Source organism: Lissotriton vulgaris, unplaced genomic scaffold, assembly GCF_964263255.1.
Source record: "Lissotriton vulgaris unplaced genomic scaffold, aLisVul1.2 SCAFFOLD_688, whole genome shotgun sequence".
NCBI classification, from domain to species: domain Eukaryota; kingdom Metazoa; phylum Chordata; class Amphibia; order Caudata; family Salamandridae; genus Lissotriton; species Lissotriton vulgaris.
Window position 1 is genome coordinate 15,469 of NW_028243991.1, and position 25,050 is coordinate 40,518.

The 25,050-nt window shown below is 44.8% G+C and overlaps 1 protein-coding gene across 1 annotated transcript in view; it reads left to right on the plus strand.

Annotated features, from left to right (window-relative positions):
* The first annotated feature begins 18,038 nt into the window (after window positions 1–18,038).
* LOC147668182 (tripartite motif-containing protein 26-like) overlaps window positions 18,039–25,050 on the plus strand; it is a 326,889-nt gene continuing 319,877 nt past the window's right edge. Inside the window, exon 1 of the mRNA XM_086948720.1 lies at window positions 18,039–18,440. Coding sequence (XP_086804846.1) covers window positions 18,039–18,440 — 402 coding nt within the window. The remainder of the gene's footprint in view (window positions 18,441–25,050) is intronic.

Below are 25,050 nucleotides of genomic sequence, written 5' to 3' on the forward strand. Positions count from 1 at the left end.
CGCTTTGATCTTCAGAAAAGTTATCGAAATTGATGAAGTAACCAGAGGCAGTTCTGTCGATTGTAGGAATAGCATTTCCCATTTGATTTTTATTAGCACATTCTGATGCCACATCATCGTAGACCGGTGTTTCACGATGAACTGATTAAATTTGAGTTTCAAGAGGCACGAGTTCCATGGCTTTGTTGCATAGACCTTCTTTGTGCACTGTAGGTTTATCAAATGTGATTAGTCTTTCAGTTTGAACCTCTTGGATTGTTGCAAATTTGGGTATTCTGTTACTTCAGGGGAGTCCACTTGGCCTACTATTTATTATAGGCCACATGCTTGTGGTTTTACCAGGTCGATGGATACAACTCGGGTCTCCTTTTTACCAGCAAGGGGCGGTAGTACTACTGATCTTGTTCCGTTGATACTTAAGACAGGTACTGCTTTTCTGTAAGAAGGCCCAAATTCTTTCTTCACCGCGATCTTCTCGCTGACCAGATCCCCAATCTTTGGAATCCAGACAGGTCTTGCTGGGACCGGTGGTGTGTCTTCAGTAGTAGATGGCTGTTGCTTTAGCTTTATGTTGCTTAAGGTTTTACTTGTTTCATTTAAGTCCTGTAAAACAGCCAAACGATCTTTGATTTCAAAGTCTTTCTTTTCATCTTTTACCACTGAAGCCTGACTATAAAGGTCCTGAACATACATTCTAGTTCCGAACAATAGTTCGTATGGGCTGAAACCTTTTAGAGAATTTCTTGGCAAGTTATTAAGACTACGTTGGACACTTAATAAATGTTTGACCCACCCATCACCCGAACCTAATACCTTCGCTGTTATAGATTGCTTTATGTCTCGGTTTTTTCTTTCCACTACACTATTTCCCTCAGGATGAAATGGACAAAAGAATCGCAATCCAATGCCCATGCTGCTCATGGCCTCCTTATAAGCTCGAGAGCTAAAAGCAGGACCCTGGTCAGAATGAAGCATGGCTATTGCGTATGTGCCGATAAAGACTCGCAAATCTTTTATAACAGTTCTGGCGTCAGCCGAGCACTGGGGCCACATTTTTTAGTGAACGCAATCTTAAGTGGTTAATAGGACGCTTGATTTCGTTTGTAGATAGCCTTATGCTTACTACATCAAGGGGCACGGTAATTCTCCACTGCGATCTCTGCTGCAATCTTGGCAGTTTTTTAAAAACTTATGATGCTGCACGCTCATCCCCGGCCACCAGTAATCTGATTGTAATTCTGTCAGGGATTCTCTGATCTTTTTGTGCCTTGCACCCTCACCCATGTGTGCGTCTGCTATTAGTAACTTTCTCCTGTTCGTGTTTGGAATTATCCTATCCCCCACTCCAGGGATTCGAGCAAAAGGAACGGAGTTTGCATCAATTACTTATTTATAATTGAGTGGATAGTTCACGGGTAGTGCTGCACAGCTGTCTTTTGAGGACGTTTTTACCGCCAGCATCGTTTCCCCGTCTATGTATTTTTCTGAACGCTTCTTTGTGGCTACGGAAGCCGGTTTAGTTGCTTCCGCCGTGGCTGTATTAGCCAATGAATTCCCTGCAACGTGAACGCCATCACGTTGATGACTCAGAGTTTGTGTTACGTGAGTCTTTTGTAGTTCCTTCTGTAAAAGAACTACTTGTTTCCAAAGCATTTTATGCTTGATTGTGGCACCTGTGTCATCTTTGTAATCATTTAGAACCCAACTCTGTAACTCATTATTGTAAGAATTGACGCAAAAATGCGAATCGCACACGATTAGTGTCGGGAATTCACGTTCGGCATTTTCAAGCGCCAACTTCAAAGATCGTTTTCAGCTCGTTGAGCTGAACTTTTTCTCAGTGATTCAGTTTTTGTTATTTTCGGTCTGAATTTACTGCAGAGCCAGCGACCTTTAACAATCGCACAGGCTGCATCGTAGGTTTTATCTTCTACATTGTAATGCTGTACAAATCTGTCTGTATAGATTATACAAGAATACTGTTGGAGAGGCAGAATTTCAAATGGCTGAGGATATTCCTTTTCATATTTTAAATCATTCAGTTTTTTCAATTGCGGGGCAAAATAGTATTTCACTTCTTCTGCAGCAAGAGAATTTTCCCACTGTATCCATTTCGGATCTAGTGATACTGTAGGCAGGTTTACTGGGCTGAATAGTGCCTCAAAGGCTGATTCTGCTGTGAGAACAGTCATTCTTTTGCCGTGTGCTAGTTCTCGTTCTTTTGCTATAGCAGTTTGCACTGCTTTTACAGTATTTTCTGTGAGACTGAATTTTTTTTCTGCTTGTGTGCACAAATGTGATTTGTTAGCTATTGGTACCGTTTCTCCCTCATTAGAGGTCAGGTACGTGAATCCGCATCTTCCTGGGATGACCCGGATTACTAGGTTCTGTGTATTGTCATGTGTTTCTAATTTTGTTTTAGCTAACATGTCTGTTTGCATTGATCTCAAAATTTCTGTGTGTTTTTGAGTCCAGTTGATTGGTTTAAAATCAGGTTTTATTAATTCGTAGAGAGGTGTAACCCTCTCTGCATAGTTTAATATGTATGTTCTTCCGAAATTCAGGAAGCCTAGAATCGATTGTAAGTTCTTCAGCGTTTTTGGTGCTTGGAGTACAGCGCACTTCTCTAAGAAGTTGTCCGCCAGGCTTTTGCCTTCACTTGATAATTCGTATCCTAAAAACAGTACTGTTAGATGGGCAATTCGTGACTTTTTAAAGTTGAATTTGTAACCCTCTGCCACGAACCCAAGTATTATGGTGTTCACTCTTTTCAAGTGAGTATCCAAGTCGTTGTCTGAAAGATAGATGTCATCGACATAAGATAATGCCTCATCATCATATATTTGTAGTAACTCTGTTACTCTGGCTGAGAATAATCCTGGGCTATTCTTGAACCCCTATGGGTGCCTACAGAAATTTTTCTGTGACCCCATTATTGAGAAGGTGGTCAAGTACCTGCTTTCTGGTGCAATATTTTGACAAAAGAATCCATTAGAAATGTCCAAGGTTGTTTTGTATTTTTTGCGAACGGTGTTATTCATCAGTGCCGCACTATGCGAGTTCTGTACTGCAAATGTTTTGCAACACGAGTTTAGGTGTCTGTAGTCCAAGACTAGACAATATGAATTGTCTGGTTTGGAGACAGGAAACAAAGGGTTGTTCATTTGAGAGGTGCATGTTTCAATCACCCCCTGGTATTCAAGTTGATCTAAAATCTCCCTGACCTGTTTTTTTAGCTTCTTGCTTAATAGGATACTGCCTTTGTGCAGTAGGTTGACTTTTTATTGGATTTTGTGAGGAGGAGAGTCCTCATCCCATCCTACATGATTCTTATATAATGCAGGTGCTTGAGCTACTGCCCATTTCCTTGCATATACATATTTAGTGTGAATTGGAATGTGATTTGAGTAGGCAGGCATAATCATTTCTTCGCCATGAGGGCACTCCCTGACAAGCTCTGGGGGCCAATCTTTCTCGGACAACAGGATGTCATAGCCTTTTGAGAGGTTATCCCAAAATAGACCCCTTATTTTCCTAGTCTTATCTCCCTCTATACGCAGTGTTATTTCGTATATCTTATGAGGTTTGCTAACTCTGGTGTCTGCAGTTTCCACTTGAATGTATTCATTCGTGTCCACTGTCTCCAGATGACTCATCAGGATCTTGCGAGCTATGCTGATTTCTGCTGCACTGTCTAGCATTGTCTGTGCCCACTCTCCGTTTTTCAGCTGTGTCCTCAGTATTCTCGGCATGTTCGATTACTCTAATACTGGCTACCTTCTTTCTTGGAAATTGTAACTTTTTACTTTGAGCAGGTTCCTTGTCATTGGACTTGGTGTGCTCTTCTGGGTCTGACCGTCCTCTTCTTTCCGATTTCTGCGAAAAAGATCGAGAGGGCCGTGTATCAATACTTTGATATCTATCAGGCTTTTTCAAGTTATCCCTGTTTCTAAGGTTATATCTTTTCTCAGAGGGCTCCCTCTGGGGAGACTGGTGTTCTTGATTCGGAGTTCTTTCCCTCCGCCGAGGAGACCTTCCTCTGGACTGGAAGACTTTCTCTTTGGGAGTGGATTGTTTATTTCCATCCCAGCTCTTTTTAGGAGTGTTTAGATTATTTTTAATAAATATTTTTTCAGGATTTTTGAGAAGTTGGGGTTTTACTGGTTTCCCACCCAAACTATCTCTACCTAGTTCCTCATAGCATTTTTCTATGATTCTGGCGAGCTCAATTGGTTGATCTGTTATATCTGTTTCTTTCAATTTCTGGAGGATTGCCACAGATGCTGCTTCTCCTTTTATGTTGGCTAGTAATATAGCCGAGACCTACTTGAAGTCTTTCAGTAATTTCATACTAAGAGTTTAAGCAGGTTCTAGACCGTATTTATTCTGAATTTGTTTTAGCACATCTGGTATTACCGCCGTGGACGGAACACCATGTGTTTTTGTATAAATGGAAGCAAAGACTGTACCCCAAGTGTCACAGTCCTCCACATGTGGTGCGACCCCCATTGGCAGGCAGATGGTCAGAATCCTGTGTTTCTTAATAGGGGTAGTATTCGGGAATACAGCCTCTATTTGAGTGATTTTTTGTGCTAACCAGAAAGGAATTTGTTCCCGTTTTATGGGTGTTTTACCAAGACATGATTGTATGTTCTGTTTTTTTTAAAAAATTTTTATTGAAGATTTTTCGCTTTTGCGTACAGGGCACGGCAAATGTGTTACAACAAAACTAAGTATAATATATATTTCACCTTTTCTTCTCCGTTAACGAATCAACCACAATACAATCAGAATAGAAAGCAATAATATACTTCGAATCTTTCTAGTACATAAAGTCTCTTCTCTTTAGCATACAGTACCCGGTATAACTAATAATTACCAAACAGACAGAAAAGGAAACGGGGTTTAAGGAAAACATCGAGACTCACATTATATGAAACGATACATAAAAAAAAACAAAAAAAACATATATATTTCTAACAGTTCAATCCATGCTCCTTTCTTTCCATCGGGTAATGGGACCCCAGATCTGTTTACCAAGCTTCCTTCCCTTTTTCCCCTTCCTTGCATATATCTCAGTCTCCAAGTTATATACTGCTAGCAATTTGGCCAACCAATGGTGGAATGAAGGTGGCAAAGGATCCAGCCATGCAGATGTTATGCAAAGTCTCATAACTGACATAGCTACAAACAAGAATTCCCCCCCATCCTGCAGTTGCCCCTCATCCTCTTTAACTCCCAAAAGAATTATCGAAGGGGTTAAGAGAGTATCAGTTCCTAATACTTTATTTATAAAGCCCTCGATGCCTTTTTTGAGCAGTTGCAGGTGAGGGCATGTTGCAAACACATGTAGCAAATCTGCATCCAAGCTTCCGCACCTAAAACAGCTAATACCTGTTGTGCCTCCCCACTGAGCTATCTTTGCAGGCGTGTGGTAAAGATGATATATAGCTTTATAGTGTTGTGCCTGGAGAGGCGCTGAGCACAACAGTGTATATCCCTTTTCTAGAGACATGTAGAAACTTTCCTCACTAATATCCAAACTATTTTTCCATTTATTTGCCCATTTTTCAATATCATCCTGCTTTGAAGTTATCAATTCAGCGTAGAACCTCTTTATTGTACAATCCTCCCCTACTTGGATCACTTCCATAATTGGGTTTTTGCTGAATCCCGATGGTCCTCCCTTTTTATTATACAGAAAACTCCTTATTTGTAGATATTTGTAAAATTGTCTATTGTCTAAAGCATACTTTGTCTGTAGTTCAGAAAACTGGTAGACCCCTTGCTGTCCTAAAATATCTCCTACCCTTCTAACTCCCTTCCTTTCCCATTCTGTAAATATAGGGCCAGTGAAGACCTCCTCTGGCAGATTTGGATTTTCTTTCAATCTAGTATAAAAATTATACCTCCCCAGCCCAAACCTTTTAGCGAAAGCTTTCCAAACTGTATGAGCCGCAATGAGCGTCTGAAACTGTGTCCTTTTGAAATAGCTATGTGTAGAGAGGGGGTCCCCGCAAGGGAAACGTGTTATGTACACCATACACGAAAAACAGGACTTATTTTTACTTTCTCAACTCTATAAACAATAATCAAAAACTAGAGAGAAAGGTATTGTGATTTATTTTCCAATACCCAGTGTCAAACATTTAACAGTACATCCATAATTCTATTCAGAAGGCCCCAAAGTGGGGGGAGGAAAGGGGGAATGAGAAGGAGGGGGTGTGCTCAGGGCAGTGTGAAGTTAAGGAAGAATAAACATAATCAAAGTGAAAACAATCATAAGCAGTAATAACATATGAATCAGAGCAAATCTAATACAACAGCCTGAATACTTAGGGCATTCAATATAAGAATATTACACAGAAGACCTTCAACGGTCACATATGAACCATTAGGAGTAATTAAAGGACAAGTGCCGGAGGTCCGCGTCAAAGAAAAAGAGCCGTCGACGTTTCGACCCCTGGCCGTAGGCTAAGTTAGGTCCTTTAACGGGGTCTTCATCAGGACAGGTGTGAAGGAAGGATAGAACAAGGTAGGAAGGGGCGATAGTATCTGTGGGATAAAAACAATTGGTCAGGTCACTATTTTTAACCGTCACCTAATTAGTCAAAGTTTAACTGCACTTAAATAACAGAAAATTACCATGGGCTTAGGGCCAGCTAGGCCTCCAAGTGTAGGAGATATAGAGTGAAACCAACCAAAAGTCTTGGTCAAACTCAAGTGATATAAATTCATTTATACACAGAGGGAAAGGCTAACAGATTATCACATACGAGTGAGACCTCAAGTAATTGAATTTGTTAAAAACAAGATACCACTCACATAGATTATCTACCAATCAGCCGATTGGTGAAATTCCCTGTTATCAACCCACATGGGGGATTGGGATACCAGGCAGTTTCCACGAACTGCGAATAGAGTGGTGAAATTAGTTCAAAGGTTTGTATGTAAAATTGATCTAAATTAGTGCTCATGCGTCCATACGTTTACTTACTTAAAAGGGGGGCAACCTTAAACGTCACTGTGAATCTATTCACTTGAAACTTGCTTCTTCCTCAAGCTTTACAAGCTTACTAAGGGGTCCATCGTAGCTAAGGATGAGAAATTAGATGCAATTTGCAAATGGCTGCATCACTATAATAAATTAGTGTAGGTACACATTTGCGAGCATTCATAACCACGTACGTACCAATAGTGATGGTCTGTCTATGAGTCACAGCACAATTGGATCAAGGATCGGAGTTATTCGACCGTTTACTCTGTTTTAGAAATATAGCCGCCTTTACTGAAAAACGGAAATTGACATTCAATTACCAAACTGGTTTCTTCCTACGTACATACAAAAGGTTAAGTTTAAAACAAAAACTTACACAATGGTATGGAGTCGCATCAAATTGGCTCCAAAGGTCGGGATTACTCAACCGTATAATCAGTTTCCGAAATGTGGCCACCTTTACGGAGAGATTTAATTTAGAAGACGAGGGTCACCATTTGAATACCAAACTGGTTTTTCCTACACGCATTAGAAAAGCTGAATTCAAACCAGAACTTACACAGTGTTGTGACGGGCGATTAGCATCCGTACAGCATCATCACCAAACTCGCTAGATAGTTAGGCGAAGTTAAGGCCAGAGCCGAGATTGTTAAATTTCGCGGGAAATCAATCCTGCGGAAATGAAAGAATCGGGATTTTAGGACCGAGAATAATCATGCCATGTTATCGCTTGGCTTTTTAAGAAACCGCTCGTTCGGGGAAGACGTTTAGTACCTGCAAATGCTAGAAATTACCGCAGCAGTCTGTGTTCGTCCGAGGTAAAACCGCAAGTCAGCTATGCGGAGTTAGGGGCGGAGTCTGCTGGTCACTGACTCGTGAGAAAATAGAAGAGTTACTCAGAAAACCGCATAATCGGCAGGATGCAGTTTACAAAGGGAATGAAGGATGGAAACATCTTGCATGGTGTAAGATTACTATGTACACATTGTGGTATTTACAAACACTCGTGCACCTCTCCAACATGAGGGTGTAGGCGAGCGGAATCAGACTCGATATTACAAAAACATTTACAAACACTTGCGCACCTCTCCAACATGAGGGTGTAGGCGAGCGGAATCAGACTCGATATTACAGAAGCATTGTGATACTATCTCAGACCCCTCTCTAGCAAGGGGGTGTGGACAGTTTATTTCACACATTTTCAAACGTAGTAACTGCATAAATCAGAAGGTAAATAAGTGTAAAAATACATAAAAGGTAGTGTGGCAAAAACCATTATAGGTCTAACTCATGCACTTCTCAACCATGAGAGTGTAGATGAGTTTGTTTCTACATATTTAGATCTTTATCATTTGATAGTTAAACCCAGCTGCATCAAACAGTATATTGCAAAGACGTTATGAGACTAGCTACAACACTTTTCAGCCATGAGAGTGTACATCCATCAATGATTTAACCAAGTGCTGCCAGCTGTGCCAAACTACTGTCCTGTTCATTCAGACCATTTCTTATGGAATCCAAAAGGGACATCCATTTGGATTCTCGTGTGTTAAGAGCTACCTGTAGGTTACCTCCTCTTGTGCCTAGAGATACTTTTTCAACCCCCCACCATCTTAGGTCAGACACCATATGACCCGCCTTCTGCCAATGATCTACTAAAGGGGCACCTAATACCTTACAACGGAGCTAACTACAGTACACAAGAGGAGGTAACCTACAGGTAGCTCTTAACACACGAGAATCCAAATGGATGTCCCTTTTGGATTCCATAAGAAATGGTCTGAATGAACAGGACAGTAGTTTGGCACAGCTGGCAGCACTTGGTTAAATCATTGATGGATGTACACTCTCATGGCTGAAAAGTGTTGTAGCTAGTCTCATAACGTCTTTGCAATATACTGTTTGATGCAGCTGGGTTTAACTATCAAATGGTAAAGATCTAAATATGTAGAAACAAACTCATCTACACTCTCATGGTTGAGAAGTGCATGAGTTAGACCTATAATGGTTTTTGCCACACTACCTTTTATGTATTTTTACACTTATTTACCTTCTGATTTATGCAGTTACTACGTTTGAATATGTGTGAAATAACCTGTCCACACCCCCTTGCTAGAGAGGGGTCTGAGATAGTATCACAATGCTTCTGTAATATCGAGTCTGATTCCGCTCGCCTACACCCTCATGTTGGAGAGGTGCGCAAGTGTTTGTAAATGTTTTTGTAATATCGAGTCTGATTCCGCTCGCCTACACCCTCATGTTGGAGAGGTGCGCGAGTGTTTGTAAATACCACAATGTGTACATAGTATTCTTACACCATGCAAGATGTTTCCATCCTTCATTCCCTTTGTAAACTGCATCCTGCCGATTATGCGGTTTTCTGAGTAACTCTTCTATTTTCTCACGAGTCAGTGACCAGCAGACTCCGCCCCTAACTCCGCATAGCTGACTTGCGGTTTTACCTCGGACGAACACAGACTGCTGCGGTAATTTCTAGCATTTGCAGGTACTAAACGTCTTCCCCGAACGAGCGGTTTCTTAAAAAGCCAAGCGGTAACATGGCATGATTATTCTCGGTCCTAAAATCCCGATTCTTTCATTTCCGCAGGATTGATTTCCCGCGAAATTTAACAATCTCGGCTCTGGCCTTAACTTCGCCTAACTATCTAGCGAGTTTGGTGATGATGCTGTACGGATGCTAATCGCCCGTCACAACACTGTGTAAGTTCTGGTTTGAATTCAGCTTTTCTAATGCGTGTAGGAAAAACCATTTTGGTATTCAAATGGTGACCCTCGTCTTCTAAATTAAATCTCTCCGTAAAGGTGGCCACATTTCGGAAACTGATTATACGGTTGAGTAATCCCGACCTTTGGAGCCAATTTGATGCGACTCCATACCATTGTGTACGTTTTTGTTTTAAACTTAACCTTGTGTATGTACGTAGGAAGAAACCAGTTTGGTAATTGAATGTCAATTTCCGTTTTTCAGGAAAGGCGGCTATATTTCTAAAACAGAGTAAACGGTCGAATAACTCCGATCCTTGATCCAATTGTGCTGTGACTCATAGACAGACCATCACTATTGGTACGTACGTGGTTATGAATGCTCGCAAATGTGTACCTACACTAATTTATTATAGTGATGCAGCCATTTGCAAATTGCATCTAATTTCTCATCCTTAGCTACGATGGACCCCTTAGTAAGCTTGTAAAGCTTGAGGAAGAAGCAAGTTTCAAGTGAATAGATTCACAGTGACGTTTAAGGTTGCCCCCCTTTTAAGTAAGTAAACGTATGGACGCATGAGCACTAATTTAGATCAATTTTACATACAAACCTTTGAACTAATTTCACCACTCTATTCGCAGTTCGTGGAAACTGCCTGGTATCCCAATCCCCCGTGTGGGTTGATAACAGGGAATTTCACCAATCGGCTGATTGGTAGATAATCTATGTGAGTGGTATCTTGTTTTTAACAAATTCAATTACTTGAGGTCTCACTCGTATGTGACAATCTGTTAGCCTTTCCCTCTGTGTATAAATGAATTTATATCACTTGAGTTTGACCAAGACTTTTGGTTGGTTTCACTCTATATCTCCTACACTTGGAGGCCTAGCTGGCCCTAAGCCCAAGGTAATTTTCTGTTATTTAAGTGCAGTTAAACTTTGCCTAATTAGGTGACGGTTAAAAATAGTGACCTGACCAATTGTTTTTATTCCACAGATACTATTGCCCCTTCCTACCTTGTTCTATCCTTCCTTCACACCTGTCCTGATGAAGACCCCGTTAAAGGACCTAACTTAGCCTACGGCCAGGGGTCGAAACGTCGACGGCTCTTTTTCTTTGACGCGGACCTCCGGCACTTGTCCTTTAATTACTCCTAATGGTTCATATGTGACCGTTGAAGGTCTTCTGTGTAATATTCTTATATTGAATGCCCTAAGTATTCAGGCTGTTGTATTAGATTTGCTCTGATTCATATGTTATTACTGCTTATGATTGTTTTCACTTTGATTATGTTTATTCTTCCTTAACTTCACACTGCCCTGAGCACACCCCCTCCTTCTCATTCCCCCTTTTCTCCCCCCACTTTGGGGCCTTCTGAATAGAATTATGGATGTACTGTTAAATGTTTGACACTGGGTATTGGAAAATAAATCACAATACCTTTCTCTCTAGTTTTTGATTATTGTTTATAGAGTTGAGAAAGTAAAAATAAGTCCTGTTTTTCGTGTATGGTGTACATAACACGTTTCCCTTGCGGGGACCCCCTCTCTACACATACCATATAGCGCCCAGGTCCCCGCGACTGCATGGGTTCAACCCCCCTTTGTGTAACGCCTTTTGAAATAGCTAGGCTCCGTATATTTCAAAAGTACATTCACAGCTTCTGGCCCCAAAACCAGACCATATATCGCCAATGAGCCAAGCTCACTCCATCCTTCAGACTCTGCCCCCCCCACCAAGCCTACCATATATTGCAAAGCTGCTGCCCAGTAATATAGCTTTAAATCTGGCAGTGCCCACCCACCCCTCTCCCGTGGAAGTGTCATAAACCTGAGTGCCCTCCTAGTTTTCCCCTTTGCCCAAATGAATCTATTAATCAAATATTCGATATTCTTAAACAGCTTGGCCTCAAATAATAGGGGTATTGCTCTGAAAAAATATAGAAACTTAGGTAAAACCAACATCTTTACTACATTTGTCCGCCCCACGATAGATAGATGTAGATTATCCAATCTATCCAAGTCCTTCCGTACTTTATTAATTAGAGGTGTTATATTCTTTTGTACTAAGCTATCTAGATCAGCCGAGATAGTCACCCCTAAGTATGTTCCTGCCTGAGTCACTCGGCTATCTGCACAGATAGTATGACAATTTTTAATTATCTGTGTCTTGGCAGTATTTAGTTTGTAGCCCGAAATCTGCCCAAACGTCAGGGCCTCAATTTCAACTTGGACAATAGCCTCCATAGGGGTCGGTGTGATTACTGCAATGTCGTCGGCGTATGCTAGTATCTTACAATGGCCGATACGCGTAGGCAATGGCGTTACTAGTTCACACATCTCTATTCTACGGATCAGTGGATTCATATACATGGCGTATAAGAGTGGAGAGCAGGGACATCCCTGCCTCGTACCTCTCCTTATCCGAAATTGTCCTGTGGACCCCGCATTCACCCGCACAGAAGCCACTGGATCTACATATAGTGCCTGGATTGCTTTAACAAATCGCTTTTTTTACACCTGATCTTTCCATTACATGCCAGAGGTAGTCCCAGGAGACCCGGTCAAATGCCTTTTCTGCTTCTAGCAGCATAACCGCCATCGGGTCCCCTGAGACTGCTGTAACATCAAATAAAGTTATCACCTTACGTGTGTGGTGGGTAGTGCCCCTTTCAGGTATGAAGCCATGCTGGTTCTTGCTCACAAGCTTATCTATCATCCTAGCATATCTTGTTGCTAGCACTTTAGAGAATACCTTTGTATCCGTATTCATTAGGGTGATGGGCCTATATGATCCAGGTTCTTCCGAAGGCTTCCCTTTTTTCAAAATTATCACGATTTCCGCAGCCCCCCATGATCCAGGAATAGAATCACCTATCTGTGCCTGCTGCATTGTCTTAATTATATCGCCTTCTAGAGTATCCCAGAACACTTTGTAAAACTCTATTGGGATTTGATCAGGGCCCGCTGCTTTCCCTGAGGGGAGGTTCAAGATAGCATTTTTGATTTCTTGTACCCGAAAAACCTCTTCCAATCCTTCTGCCTCCTCCTCCGTGAACTTAACTACCGGAATCTCCTGTAAGTAATCTCTGATTCCCCGGGCATCTCCCCTCATTGGTTCATCATACAATTTCTCATAAAAAGTTCTAAAGACCTCCCTTATTTCCTCTGAATCTGTATGAATCCTGCCTGCAATATCCCTGATCTCCCTCACAGTGCCCGACGCTTCTTGTTGCCTTGTCCGAATAGCCAGAGTTCTTCCTACTGTCTCACTAAATTCGTGACATCTCTCTCTTTTTGTTGTATATATTTTCGCAGCTTTTCTGGCAATATCTCCCTCTGCCTCCCCTTTAGCTTTCAGGAGTTCTATCATAACAGTATCTAATGGGATTCCAGTCATAACACACTCCTCCAACTTCTCCTCAGCCTTAAGTACTGTCCCCGCTAATTCTATATTCCGCAACTGCTCCTGCTTTGGTTTAAAAGAATTAAAGCTCAACGTCTCCCCTGGACCCCTGCCTTAAAGGCATCCCAGACTACCCCTGTAGCAGCACTACCTCTGTTGATCTAAAAAAATTCCCTAATCCATTTTTTCATATGATCCACATATTTATCTTCTTGTAGAAGCCCTCTTTCAAAAGTCCACAATCTTTGCTGTCTAATATTTGTTGACTTAGTTATTGTAAGCACGAGGGGATTATGATCGCTGAGGATCCGCAGGAGTCTCTCTATCCTTGAGTCCGAAAGGACGGTACTTGAAACGAAAAAGTAGTCCAATCTTACACAGGTTTGGTGTGGAGTGGAATAGTATGTAAAACCCTTTTTCTCTGCCCATTTTTCCCCCAGACATCTGATAAAGTGTTATTTGCTACTAAACTCTGTAGCGACTGGCTTACTCGCCTCTTCCTACCTTGGTATTTACCATATGAACCCAACCCCAAGCCATCAGCTCCATTAATGTTGAAGTCCCCTGCCATGATAATTCTAGGTGCCCAGGTAGCTAATTCCACATCCAAGAACTGGAAGATCTCGGGATCGTCCTCGGTTGATCCATATACTGTTACCAACGTAGTCCACTCCCCATCTATCATACACTCAATCATTGCCCGTCTCCCCCATTGATCCTGTGCCTTTTTTCTCATGAACACATTTTTATTCCTAGATAATATAGCTACCCCCCTTTTTTTGACACCTTGCCGCAAGTTTACTAATACATGAAAACCCAACTGTTTCAAAAGATATTCTTGCGAGGCCATGACATGTGTTTCCTGTAAAAAAATAAAATCAACATTCATTTGTCTTAATGCAACTGAAACCTTTAACCTTTTCTGGGCATCATTTAAACCGCAGACATTCCATGTTACATATCTAGTCCCCATAAATAAGTTCTTAGCTTGTTACCATATATACTCATACATTTATTAACCATATTTGTTTTTCCATTATTTCTTGATTTTTTAACTTTGTGCCAACCACCAAATAGTGCCTTCCTTCCTTCAAGCCCCAAACACCTTGCCCTATCCCCCCTCTCTCTCACCTCTTATTCTGTGAATAGTTCAAACTTTTGCTGCTGTACCGTGCCCTGCACCCCCCCTCCCCTCCCCTCCCCAAACCTCTTCCCGCCCCCCCCTTACTGGCAAATAGGTCAATGTTGACCTATGTCTGACAGCCGAGCCCCCCTAGGAAGCTTCTCCCCCCCACTCTCCCACTATCCCTTTCTTAATCCTACATAGCCAGACTGATCTGTGCAGCTCCCTTCCTTTCTCTTCCTTCCTTCTTTTTTACTATGTCAGATGGGCTGCTTGTCTTATAGCTGCAGCCCGGTCGCTTTGCGCCTTTCCTTCTCATTGCGCCTTCCCTTCTCTTAAGTAAGTCAGGTACTCCTGTGCCACTATTTCAGAATAAAACGACCTGAACTGACCATTGAAACAAACTTTGAGACGGCAGGGAAACATCAAATATACCTCACATCCTACATTTTGGAAGGGTGTTATTAGCTGCCTCATGCGCCATCTTCTCTCCACAGTAGTGTGCAGAAGTCCGGACGAGCAAAAAAAGTTATACCTTTGTATGACCGTTAGGCCACTGGCTTTGCCTTACTGATTACCTCCTCCCTTAGCAGCAAATTTCCCACATACACCAATATGGCCCTTGATTTAGAGCCTACATTGTTCTTTCTTTGTGTCAGAGGGAAGCGATGGGCCCGCTGCACTTCCTTATCCCAATCCCACTTGTCAATCTCTGGGAAAGCCTCTTTGAACAAGTCAACAACAAAGGCACGCACGTCACCCCCCTCCTTCCCTTCCTCAATTCCAAGCAGCCTTATATTATTGCGCCTTTGTCTATTCTCAAAGTTTTGTATGTTCTGTGGTGTAATTTTATTTGTGTTCCCCTGATGAGGGGTCAGCTGTGGAACATTAACAGCTGTTTGGATTGTTGCAGTCCGCATTACATATTGGACTAACTGTCTATGTATCTTAATTAGTAATTTTAGCTGTGCTAAAAGTTCTTCGCGGGACATTTTATCAATGTCCGGATGTGGTGTGTAGCTGGCTAGAACCGGCAACGTTGCTCCTGGTCTACCTAGTGGACCGAGCCTGGTAATGTTATCATTATGTTTTAGGGCGCCTTTAAACCAGAGCAGGTGCTCTTGGTATTTTAATGGGATTTCAATGTCCTCGAAAGGAGCATATTCATCCGGTGGATCCTCTATTTTGTAATAGTGGAATTCGTGTGTTGTAGCGTTTGCTGCTGGAAAGTTTATCCATGAATAGAATACCTCTGTCTGCCGATATTCGTGTGCCTCTATCACGAAAATGACTGTACCACCTCGTGAGGTAAGTCCGTTTTCTATAAGTTTTAAAGTTATAGTTTTTCTTATGTTGACAGGAATGATGATAGCATTCCGGTCAGTCTGTAGGAGACTTGTGTCTTCCTCTATTAGTAGGGCCGCTAGTCTAGCTGCTTCCCTTTCGTCTTCACTATCTGGCATTTTACTGTCAGAAAGGCTTTTGTTACAGATCAGGTTTCAAGGAGACAAAGATTAGGTGCACAATATTTTGGAACACTGTATCCTTCAACGTTGAATAAACCAGAAACTCTACATAGGAATCTCTTCCTACTAAGTTCAGGTGGATTGTAACCTTTCACCCACTCCAGACGTCTATTGGAGTATTTACGGGAGAAAGGGTCTGTGTGAAAAAGCACGACTGAGTTACTCTAACGTCTTGCATTCGTTTTATCGCCTTACCAAACGTTGGGCGCCATGTAGTGTAGTTCCTATTTTCCCTATAGGCCCTGCGCATTGGAATAACATAAACAGCAGTGTAGACGTAGGAGTGCGGTCTTCTAGATCTCTACTGACTATGTTAGACTTAATTGGGTTTGTACCAGCTAGCTCAGAGGTCACTGGAAACTTTCTTGACTGAATAGGAAGTGATCAGCTTCTTTGGCTCAGACAAGAAGGGATTCAGTTTTCCAACAACCGCATAAACATGCCAACTTTGCTTCTCAGAATAGGAGTCAATCTCTAGAGTCGTGTGAAACAATAGACAGCTATTTCACTCAGTCAGTTGTGCAAAATTACGTTCACCAGGATGCAGAGAATAGAGAGACGGGCTTTTTCAATAAAAGGTATTATTTATTGAACAGTCTTCCTTCTCATGCAAGAGAAATGAATTGCCACAATTGCAAGACTTGTTATTATAAATAGTGCGTACAGTAATATGAGTATCACAAAGTAACACTGTAAAAGCATTGATATGGTTTCTTAGCCATAAGATGGTTAAAATGAATAAAATATATACATTCATATATACATTGGCTAACGACCTCAACTGGTGCTACTAACTATGCCTACCCCGGTGTACCTGACCTAAGCCTAATACATGGGAGGGAGTAAGTAACAGTTTAAGGTAAGTTGGTTTTGCCAAGAGTTTGCTACAAGAATTCTCTCTAAGGGTTTAGTCAGCACCATACCTCTGGAATAGAATGGTGGAGGTCTGGTATCTCCTCTCAGGACTCGATATTCCAGTCACCCGCAAGGGTAGGCTGGAAACACCGGAGCTGGATTTTCTCGGCAGGAGAAAAGACAGCGTCTTTCTCCGCGCGTCAAAGAGGAGGGGCAGCGTCCGTGGGCTTCTCGCATGTGCTGGGCTTTCTGCAAGGGGACAGCTGTTCCGCTCTCATATTCACCACCACCGTTGTGTCTGCTTAAGGCAACGTCGGTATTATTTATACCTGAAAGGTGCTGAGTTTGACGTACGTTTTTGGACATAAGACGTCAATAAAGATGTCACTAAGAACTGGTCGTTCTTACAGTGCTCGTTAGAGTTCTATTACAAATCAAAACAAAGCAAGAGGGGCTTTCCCAGGTTGCTGGAGGTTTGGTATGTCGAAAGAACTCGGTGTGCTATCTAGGAATCTAAGGAAGTGGCTTCTGATGTGTCATGGACTGCAGAGGCGACTTGCTGAAAATATGGATCTGATTATTATGCCAGTATAGGGATATGTATTGATTGTAGCCGTATAGGGGCATAAGGTCACAATATTGATCGGGGTCCTAGATAAAACACGACAACCTCCTCAGTGGTTTGTCTATTCACAGACTTTAACCGTTATTAACAACATTGTACATACATATCTTTCCCTGCAAAGAGAGTGATTATATTTTTGTCTAATGCTTTTTGGCCACACTTATCTGACCTCTGACCTGTGGTTTCATCCATCATGCCTAGCATCGTGTAAGGGTAACTTGTGGTTTTCAACTGAAGCGACATCCATGTCATTATGAGCAGTTCAAGGCTTGCACCTGGGCCAGTCCATTGTGTGTGCGTGCTTAATCTATGTGTGCGGGCATTAGTAGCAGATTACAGAAGACATGATTGACACCTTCCAGCTCAGTCTCTCTAGCAGATGGGCTTGTGGTTTGTGGTTTTTGTAGCTCCAACGTTTAAAACACTACTGGTTTCTGAGTCTAGAAGAAGATATGATTTACACTTCATGCAGTAGCGTATCTTTGTGACTGCAGGACATTTCCTGACCTTTCAGCAAACTGTGTGACCTGATAAGTTCAGCTAAACTCATTGTCCCTTGTAATATGCTATCTTCTGGCCTATTTCCCGTGCAGAGGTCTTGGCCTGTATTTCTACTGAGGCCTAAAGCTGCTTTTAAGTTGAAACGTCTGTGTAGAAGTTGCAGGCCTTAACTCTGTGTGAGTTTGTACTAAATGTATCCTATTGTTTCCTATATCAAAGTGCTGACTGTAGTTTATCTGGCTGTACTACATTCTAGGAGTAATCTAAGCTTGTTTCAGACATGGCGGCTGCAGACCCCAGGGCCAGGATCCAGGAAGAGGCCACCTGCTCCATCTGCAGGGAGCTGTACGCTGACCCTGTGACCTTGGACTGCGGACACAACTTCTGCCTCTCCTGCTTTGACACATTTAAGGGTAAAGAGGACCTGGAGAAGGCCTGCCCGGAGTGCAGGCAGCGCTTTGACCCAGAAAAGGAAATGAAACCGAACAAGAGACTCGCAAACATAGTGGAGATGGTGAAGGAGCTGCAGATAGCGCCTGGAAGCCTGTGTGAGGAGCACGGGGAGAAGCTGCGGCTTTTCTGTGAAACCGATGATGAACTCCTGTGCCTGGACTGTTGGCAGGCCCCGGCACACAGAGAGCACCGTGTGATCCCCCTGAAGGATGCGGAGCAGAAGTACAAGGTAAGAGGGGCTGAGGCAGCGCCAAGAAACCCTCGCGGGGATAGTGTGCTTTACACATTCACATAACGTAAACTTGTGTTATTGTTTGCACATGTGCTTAAAGTTTACTAATGCATTAGCATCATTACACATTCACAGGCATATCAATGCAGGGCTGTTATTTAACGGGATATTTGAGATAAACAGTGCAATGTGCCTCACAGGAGACAGAAACACCCCTGCATTGATTCACTGTTTATCTCAAATATCCCGTTAAATATCAGCTCGCTCTACAGTTGACAGCCAAGTGAGGTTTGCAGACATTACTGAAGTCAGCCTTTTACTCAAGAAACCTGTGTCTGACTCCCAAGGCCCTCTCTTCTAGCACCAGCAGCAGTCTGTCTGTCTGTCTCTTGACTCCCAAGTGATCCTCAGCAGCTTCGACACATGTGGAGCAGCTTGAAGTGAATGAGCATCGTGCAGGCCCCCAGCATTTGGTAGATTTTGGCAATAAAATAGAAAAGGTGCGTCACAAAATTGTGTTCTTTTCAGTTAATAGACATTACATGGTTTATCATATATCTTTAAGCCCCAAAACCTCACCAAATATTGCCATTAACCTATCCTGGCTTACTCTTACCATGACATCACACTCTCGAAAGACATATTCTAACTCCAACCCCTCACTCCCCTTATCCACCATCACACTTGTCAGTCAATGACACTTCAATCCTCAGTCTCCTCTGACATCAGACTCACCTCGTCATCACCCTCCTGTCATAACTCTCCTCTACAAGATGCCTACCCTCACATCATCACCCCTCTGCCACTACTACACCCTCATCTTCCTCCAACCCTGACTGCCACTAATCCATCCTCCACTTCAGCCATCACCCTCACCCTTATCTGTCATAGTCCTCTTCCATCACACCCACTGCCATCACCCTCACCCTTATCTATCATGGGAACTCTTCCATCACCCACTGCCATCACCCTCACCCTTATCTATCATGGGAACTCTTCCATCACCCAATGTCATCACCCTCATCCTTATCTGTCACGGCCCAATTTCATCACCCACTGCCATCACCCTCACCCTTATCTATCATGGGAACTCTTCCATCACCCAATGTCATCACCCTCACCCTTATCTGTCACGGCCCTCTTTCATCACACCCACTGCCATCACCCTCATCCTTATCTGTCACAGCACTCTTTCATCACACCCACTGCCATCACCCTCATCCTTCTCTGTCACAGCCCTCTTTCACCACACCCACTGCCACCACCCTCATCCTTATCTGTCACATCCCTCTTTCATCACCCACTGCCATCACCCTCACCCTTATCTGTCACAGCCCTCTTTCATCACCCACTGCCATCACCCCATCCTTATCTGTCACAGCCCTCTTTCATCACTCACTGCCATCACCCTCATCCTTATCTGTCACAGCCCTCTTTCATCACCCGCTGCCATCACCCTCATCCTTACCTGTCACAGCCCTCTTTCATCACCCACTGCCATCACCCTCATCCTTACCTGTCACAGCCCTCTTACACCACCCACTGCCATCACCCTCATCCTTACCTGTCACAGCCCTCTTTCACCACTCACTGCCATCACCTACACCCTTATCTGTCACAGCCCTCTTTCATCACCCACTGCCATCACCCTCACCCTTATCTGTCACAGCCCTCTTTCATCACACCCACTGACATCACCCTCATCCTTATCTGTCACAGCCCTCTTTCATCACCCGCTGCCATCACCCTCATCCTTATCTGTCACGGCCCTCTTTCATCACCCGCTGCCATCACCCTCACCCTTGTCTGTCACATCCCTCTTTTATCACACCCACTGCCATCACCCTCATCCTTATCTGTCACAGCCCTCTTTCATCACACCCACTGCCACCACCCTCATCCTTATCTGTCACAACCCTCTTTCATCACTCACTGCCATCACCCTCATCCTTATCTGTCACAGCCCTATTTCACCACCCACTGCCATCACCCTCACCCTTATCTGTCACAGCCCTCTTTCATCACCCACTGCCATCACCCTCATCCTTATCTATCACAGCCCTCTTTCATCACCCACTGCCATCACCCTCACCCTTATCTGTCACAGCCCTCTTACACCACCCACTGCCATCACCCTCATCCTTATCTGTCACAGCCATCTTTCATCACCCACTGCCATCACCCTCACACTTATCTGTCCCAGCCCTCTTTCATCACCCACTGGCATCACCCTCACCCTTATCTGTCACAGCCCTCTTTCATCACACCCACTGCCATCACCCTCATCCTTCTCTGTCACAGCCCTCTTTCATCACACCCACTGCCACCACCCTCATCCTTATCTGTCACAACCCTCTTTCATCACTCACTGCCATCACCCCATCCTTATCTGTCACAGCCCTCTTTCATCACATCCACTGCCATCACCCTCATCCTTATCTGTCACAGCCCTCTTTCATCACCCACTGCATCACCCTCACCCTTATCTGCCACAGCCCTCTTTCATCACCCACTGCCCGCACCCTCACCCTTATCTATCATGGGAACTCTTCCATCACCCACTGTCATCACCCTCACCCTTATCTGTCACAGCCCTCTTTCATCACCCGCTGCCATCACCCTCACCCTTATCTGTCACAGCCCTCTTTCATCACCCACTGCCATCACCCTCATCCTTACCTGTCACAGCCCTCTTTCACCACTCACTGCCATCACCTACACCCTTATCTGTCACAGCCCTCTTTCATCACCCACTGCCATCACCCTCACCCTTATCTGTCACAGCCCTCTTTCATCACACCCACTGACATCACCCTCATCCTTATCTGTCACAGCCCTCTTTCATCACCCGCTGCCATCACCCTCATCCTTATCTGTCACAGCCCTCTTTCATCACAAGCTGCCATCACCCTCACCCTTGTCTGTCACATCCCTCTTTTATCACACCCACTGCCATCACCCTCATCCTTATCTGTCACAGCCCTCTTTCATCACACCCACTGCCACCACCCTCATCCTTATCTGTCACAACCCTCTTTCATCACTCACTGCCATCACCCTCATCCTTATCTGTCACAGCCCTATTTCACCACCCACTGCCATCACCCTCACCCTTATCTGTCACAGCCCTCTTTCATCACCCACTGCCATCACCCTCATCCTTATCTATCACAGCCCTCTTTCATCACCCACTGCCATCACCCTCACCCTTATCTGTCACAGCCCTCTTACACCACCCACTGCCATCACCCTCATCCTTATCTGTCACAGCCATCTTTCATCACCCACTGCCATCACCCTCACACTTATCTGTCCCAGCCCTCTTTCATCACCCACTGGCATCACCCTCACCCTTATCTGTCACAGCCCTCTTTCATCACACCCACTGCCATCACCCTCATCCTTCTCTGTCACAGCCCTCTTTCATCACACCCACTGCCACCACCCTCATCCTTATCTGTCACAACCCTCTTTCATCACTCACTGCCATCACCCCATCCTTATCTGTCACAGCCCTCTTTCATCACATCCACTGCCATCACCCTCATCCTTATCTGTCACAGCCCTCTTTCATCACCCACTGCATCACCCTCACCCTTATCTGCCACAGCCCTCTTTCATCACCCACTGCCCGCACCCTCACCCTTATCTATCATGGGAACTGTTCCATCACCCACTGTCATCACCCTCACCCTTATCTGTCACAGCCCTCTTTCATCACCCAATGCCATCACCCTCACCCTTATCTATCATGGGAACTCTTCCATCACCCACTGTCATCACCCTCACCCTTATCTGTCACGGCCCTCTTTCATCACCCGCTGCCATCACCCTCACCCTTATCTGTCACAGCCCTCTTTCATCACCCACTGCCATCACCCTCACCCTTCTCTGTCACAGCCCTCTTTCATCACCCACTGCCATCACCCTCACCCTTATCTGTCACAGCCCTCTTTCATCACCCACTGCCATCACCCTCATCCTTATCTGTCACAGCCCTCTTTCATCACCCAGTGCCATCACCCTCACCCTTATCTGTCACAGCCCTCTTTCATCACACCCACTGCCATCGCCCTCATCCTTCTCTGTCACAGCCCTCTTTCATCACACCCACTGCCACCACCCTCATCCTTATCTGTCACAACCCTCTTTCATCACTCACTGCCACCACCCTCATCCTTATCTGTCACAACCCTCTTTCATCACTCACTGCCATCACCCTCATCCTTATCTGTCACAGCCCTCTTTCATCACCCAGTGCCATCACCCTCACCCTTATCTGTCACAGCCCTCTTTCATCACACCCACTGCCATCACCCTCATCCTTCTCTGTCACAGCCCTCTTTCATCACACCCACTGCCACCACCCTCATCCTTATCTGTCACAACCCTCTTTCATCACTCACTGCCATCACCCTCACCCTTATCTGTCACGGCCCTCTTTCATCACTCACTGCCATCACCCTCATCCTTCTCTGTCACAGCCCTCTTTCATCACACCCACTGCCACCACCCTCATCCTTATCTGTCACAACCCTCTTTCATCACTCACTGCCATCACCCCATCCTTATCTGTCACAGCCCTCTTTCATCACTCACTGCCACCACCCTCATCCTTATCTGTCACAACCCTCTTTCATCACTCACTGCCATCACCCCATCCTTATCTGTCACAGCCCTCTTTCATCACTCACTGCCATCACCCTCACCCTTATCTGTCACAGCCCTCTTTCATCACCCACTGCCCGCACCCTCACCCTTATCTGTCACAGCCCTCTTTCATCACCCACTGCCCGCACCCTCACCCTTATCTGTCACAGCCCTCTTTCATCACCCACTGCCACCACCCTCATCCTTATCTGTCACAGCCCTCTTCCATCACCCACTGCCATCACCCTCATCCTCATCTGTCACAGCCCTCTTTCATCACCCACTGCCATCACCCTCACCCTTATCTGTCACAGCCCTCTTACACCACCCACTGCCATCACCCTCATCCTTATCTGTCACAGCCATCTTTCATCACCCACTGCCATCACCCTCACACTTATCTGTCCCAGCCCTCTTTCATCACCCACTGGCATCACCCTCACCCTTATCTGTCACAGCCCTCTTTCATCACACCCACTGCCATCACCCTCATCCTTCTCTGTCACAGCCCTCTTTCATCACACCCACTGCCACCACCCTCATCCTTATCTGTCACAACCCTCTTTCATCACTCACTGCCATCACCCCATCCTTATCTGTCACAGCCCTCTTTCATCACATCCACTGCCATCACCCTCATCCTTATCTGTCACAGCCCTCTTTCATCACCCACTGCATCACCCTCACCCTTATCTGCCACAGCCCTCTTTCATCACCCACTGCCCGCACCCTCACCCTTATCTATCATGGGAACTCTTCCATCACCCACTGTCATCACCCTCACCCTTATCTGTCACAGCCCTCTTTCATCACCCAATGCCATCACCCTCACCCTTATCTATCATGGGAACTCTTCCATCACCCACTGTCATCACCCTCACCCTTATCTGTCACGGCCCTCTTTCATCACCCGCTGCCATCACCCTCACCCTTATCTGTCACAGCCCTCTTTCATCACCCACTGCCATCACCCTCACCCTTCTCTGTCACAGCCCTCTTTCATCACCCACTGCCATCACCCTCACCCTTATCTGTCACAGCCCTCTTTCATCACCCACTGCCATCACCCTCATCCTTATCTGTCACAGCCCTCTTTCATCACCCAGTGCCATCACCCTCACCCTTATCTGTCACAGCCCTCTTTCATCACACCCACTGCCATCACCCTCATCCTTCTCTGTCACAGCCCTCTTTCATCACACCCACTGCCACCACCCTCATCCTTATCTGTCACAACCCTCTTTCATCACTCACTGCCACCACCCTCATCCTTATCTGTCACAACCCTCTTTCATCACTCACTGCCATCACCCTCATCCTTATCTGTCACAGCCCTCTTTCATCACCCAGTGCCATCACCCTCACCCTTATCTGTCACAGCCCTCTTTCATCACACCCACTGCCATCACCCTCATCCTTCTCTGTCACAGCCCTCTTTCATCACACCCACTGCCACCACCCTCATCCTTATCTGTCACAACCCTCTTTCATCACTCACTGCCATCACCCTCACCCTTATCTGTCACGGCCCTCTTTCATCACTCACTGCCATCACCCTCATCCTTCTCTGTCACAGCCCTCTTTCATCACACCCACTGCCACCACCCTCATCCTTATCTGTCACAACCCTCTTTCATCACTCACTGCCATCACCCCATCCTTATCTGTCACAGCCCTCTTTCATCACTCACTGCCACCACCCTCATCCTTATCTGTCACAACCCTCTTTCATCACTCACTGCCATCACCCCATCCTTATCTGTCACAGCCCTCTTTCATCACTCACTGCCATCACCCTCACCCTTATCTGTCACAGCCCTCTTTCATCACCCACTGCCCGCACCCTCACCCTTATCTGTCACAGCCCTCTTTCATCACCCACTGCCCGCACCCTCACCCTTATCTGTCACAGCCCTCTTTCATCACCCACTGCCACCACCCTCATCCTTATCTGTCA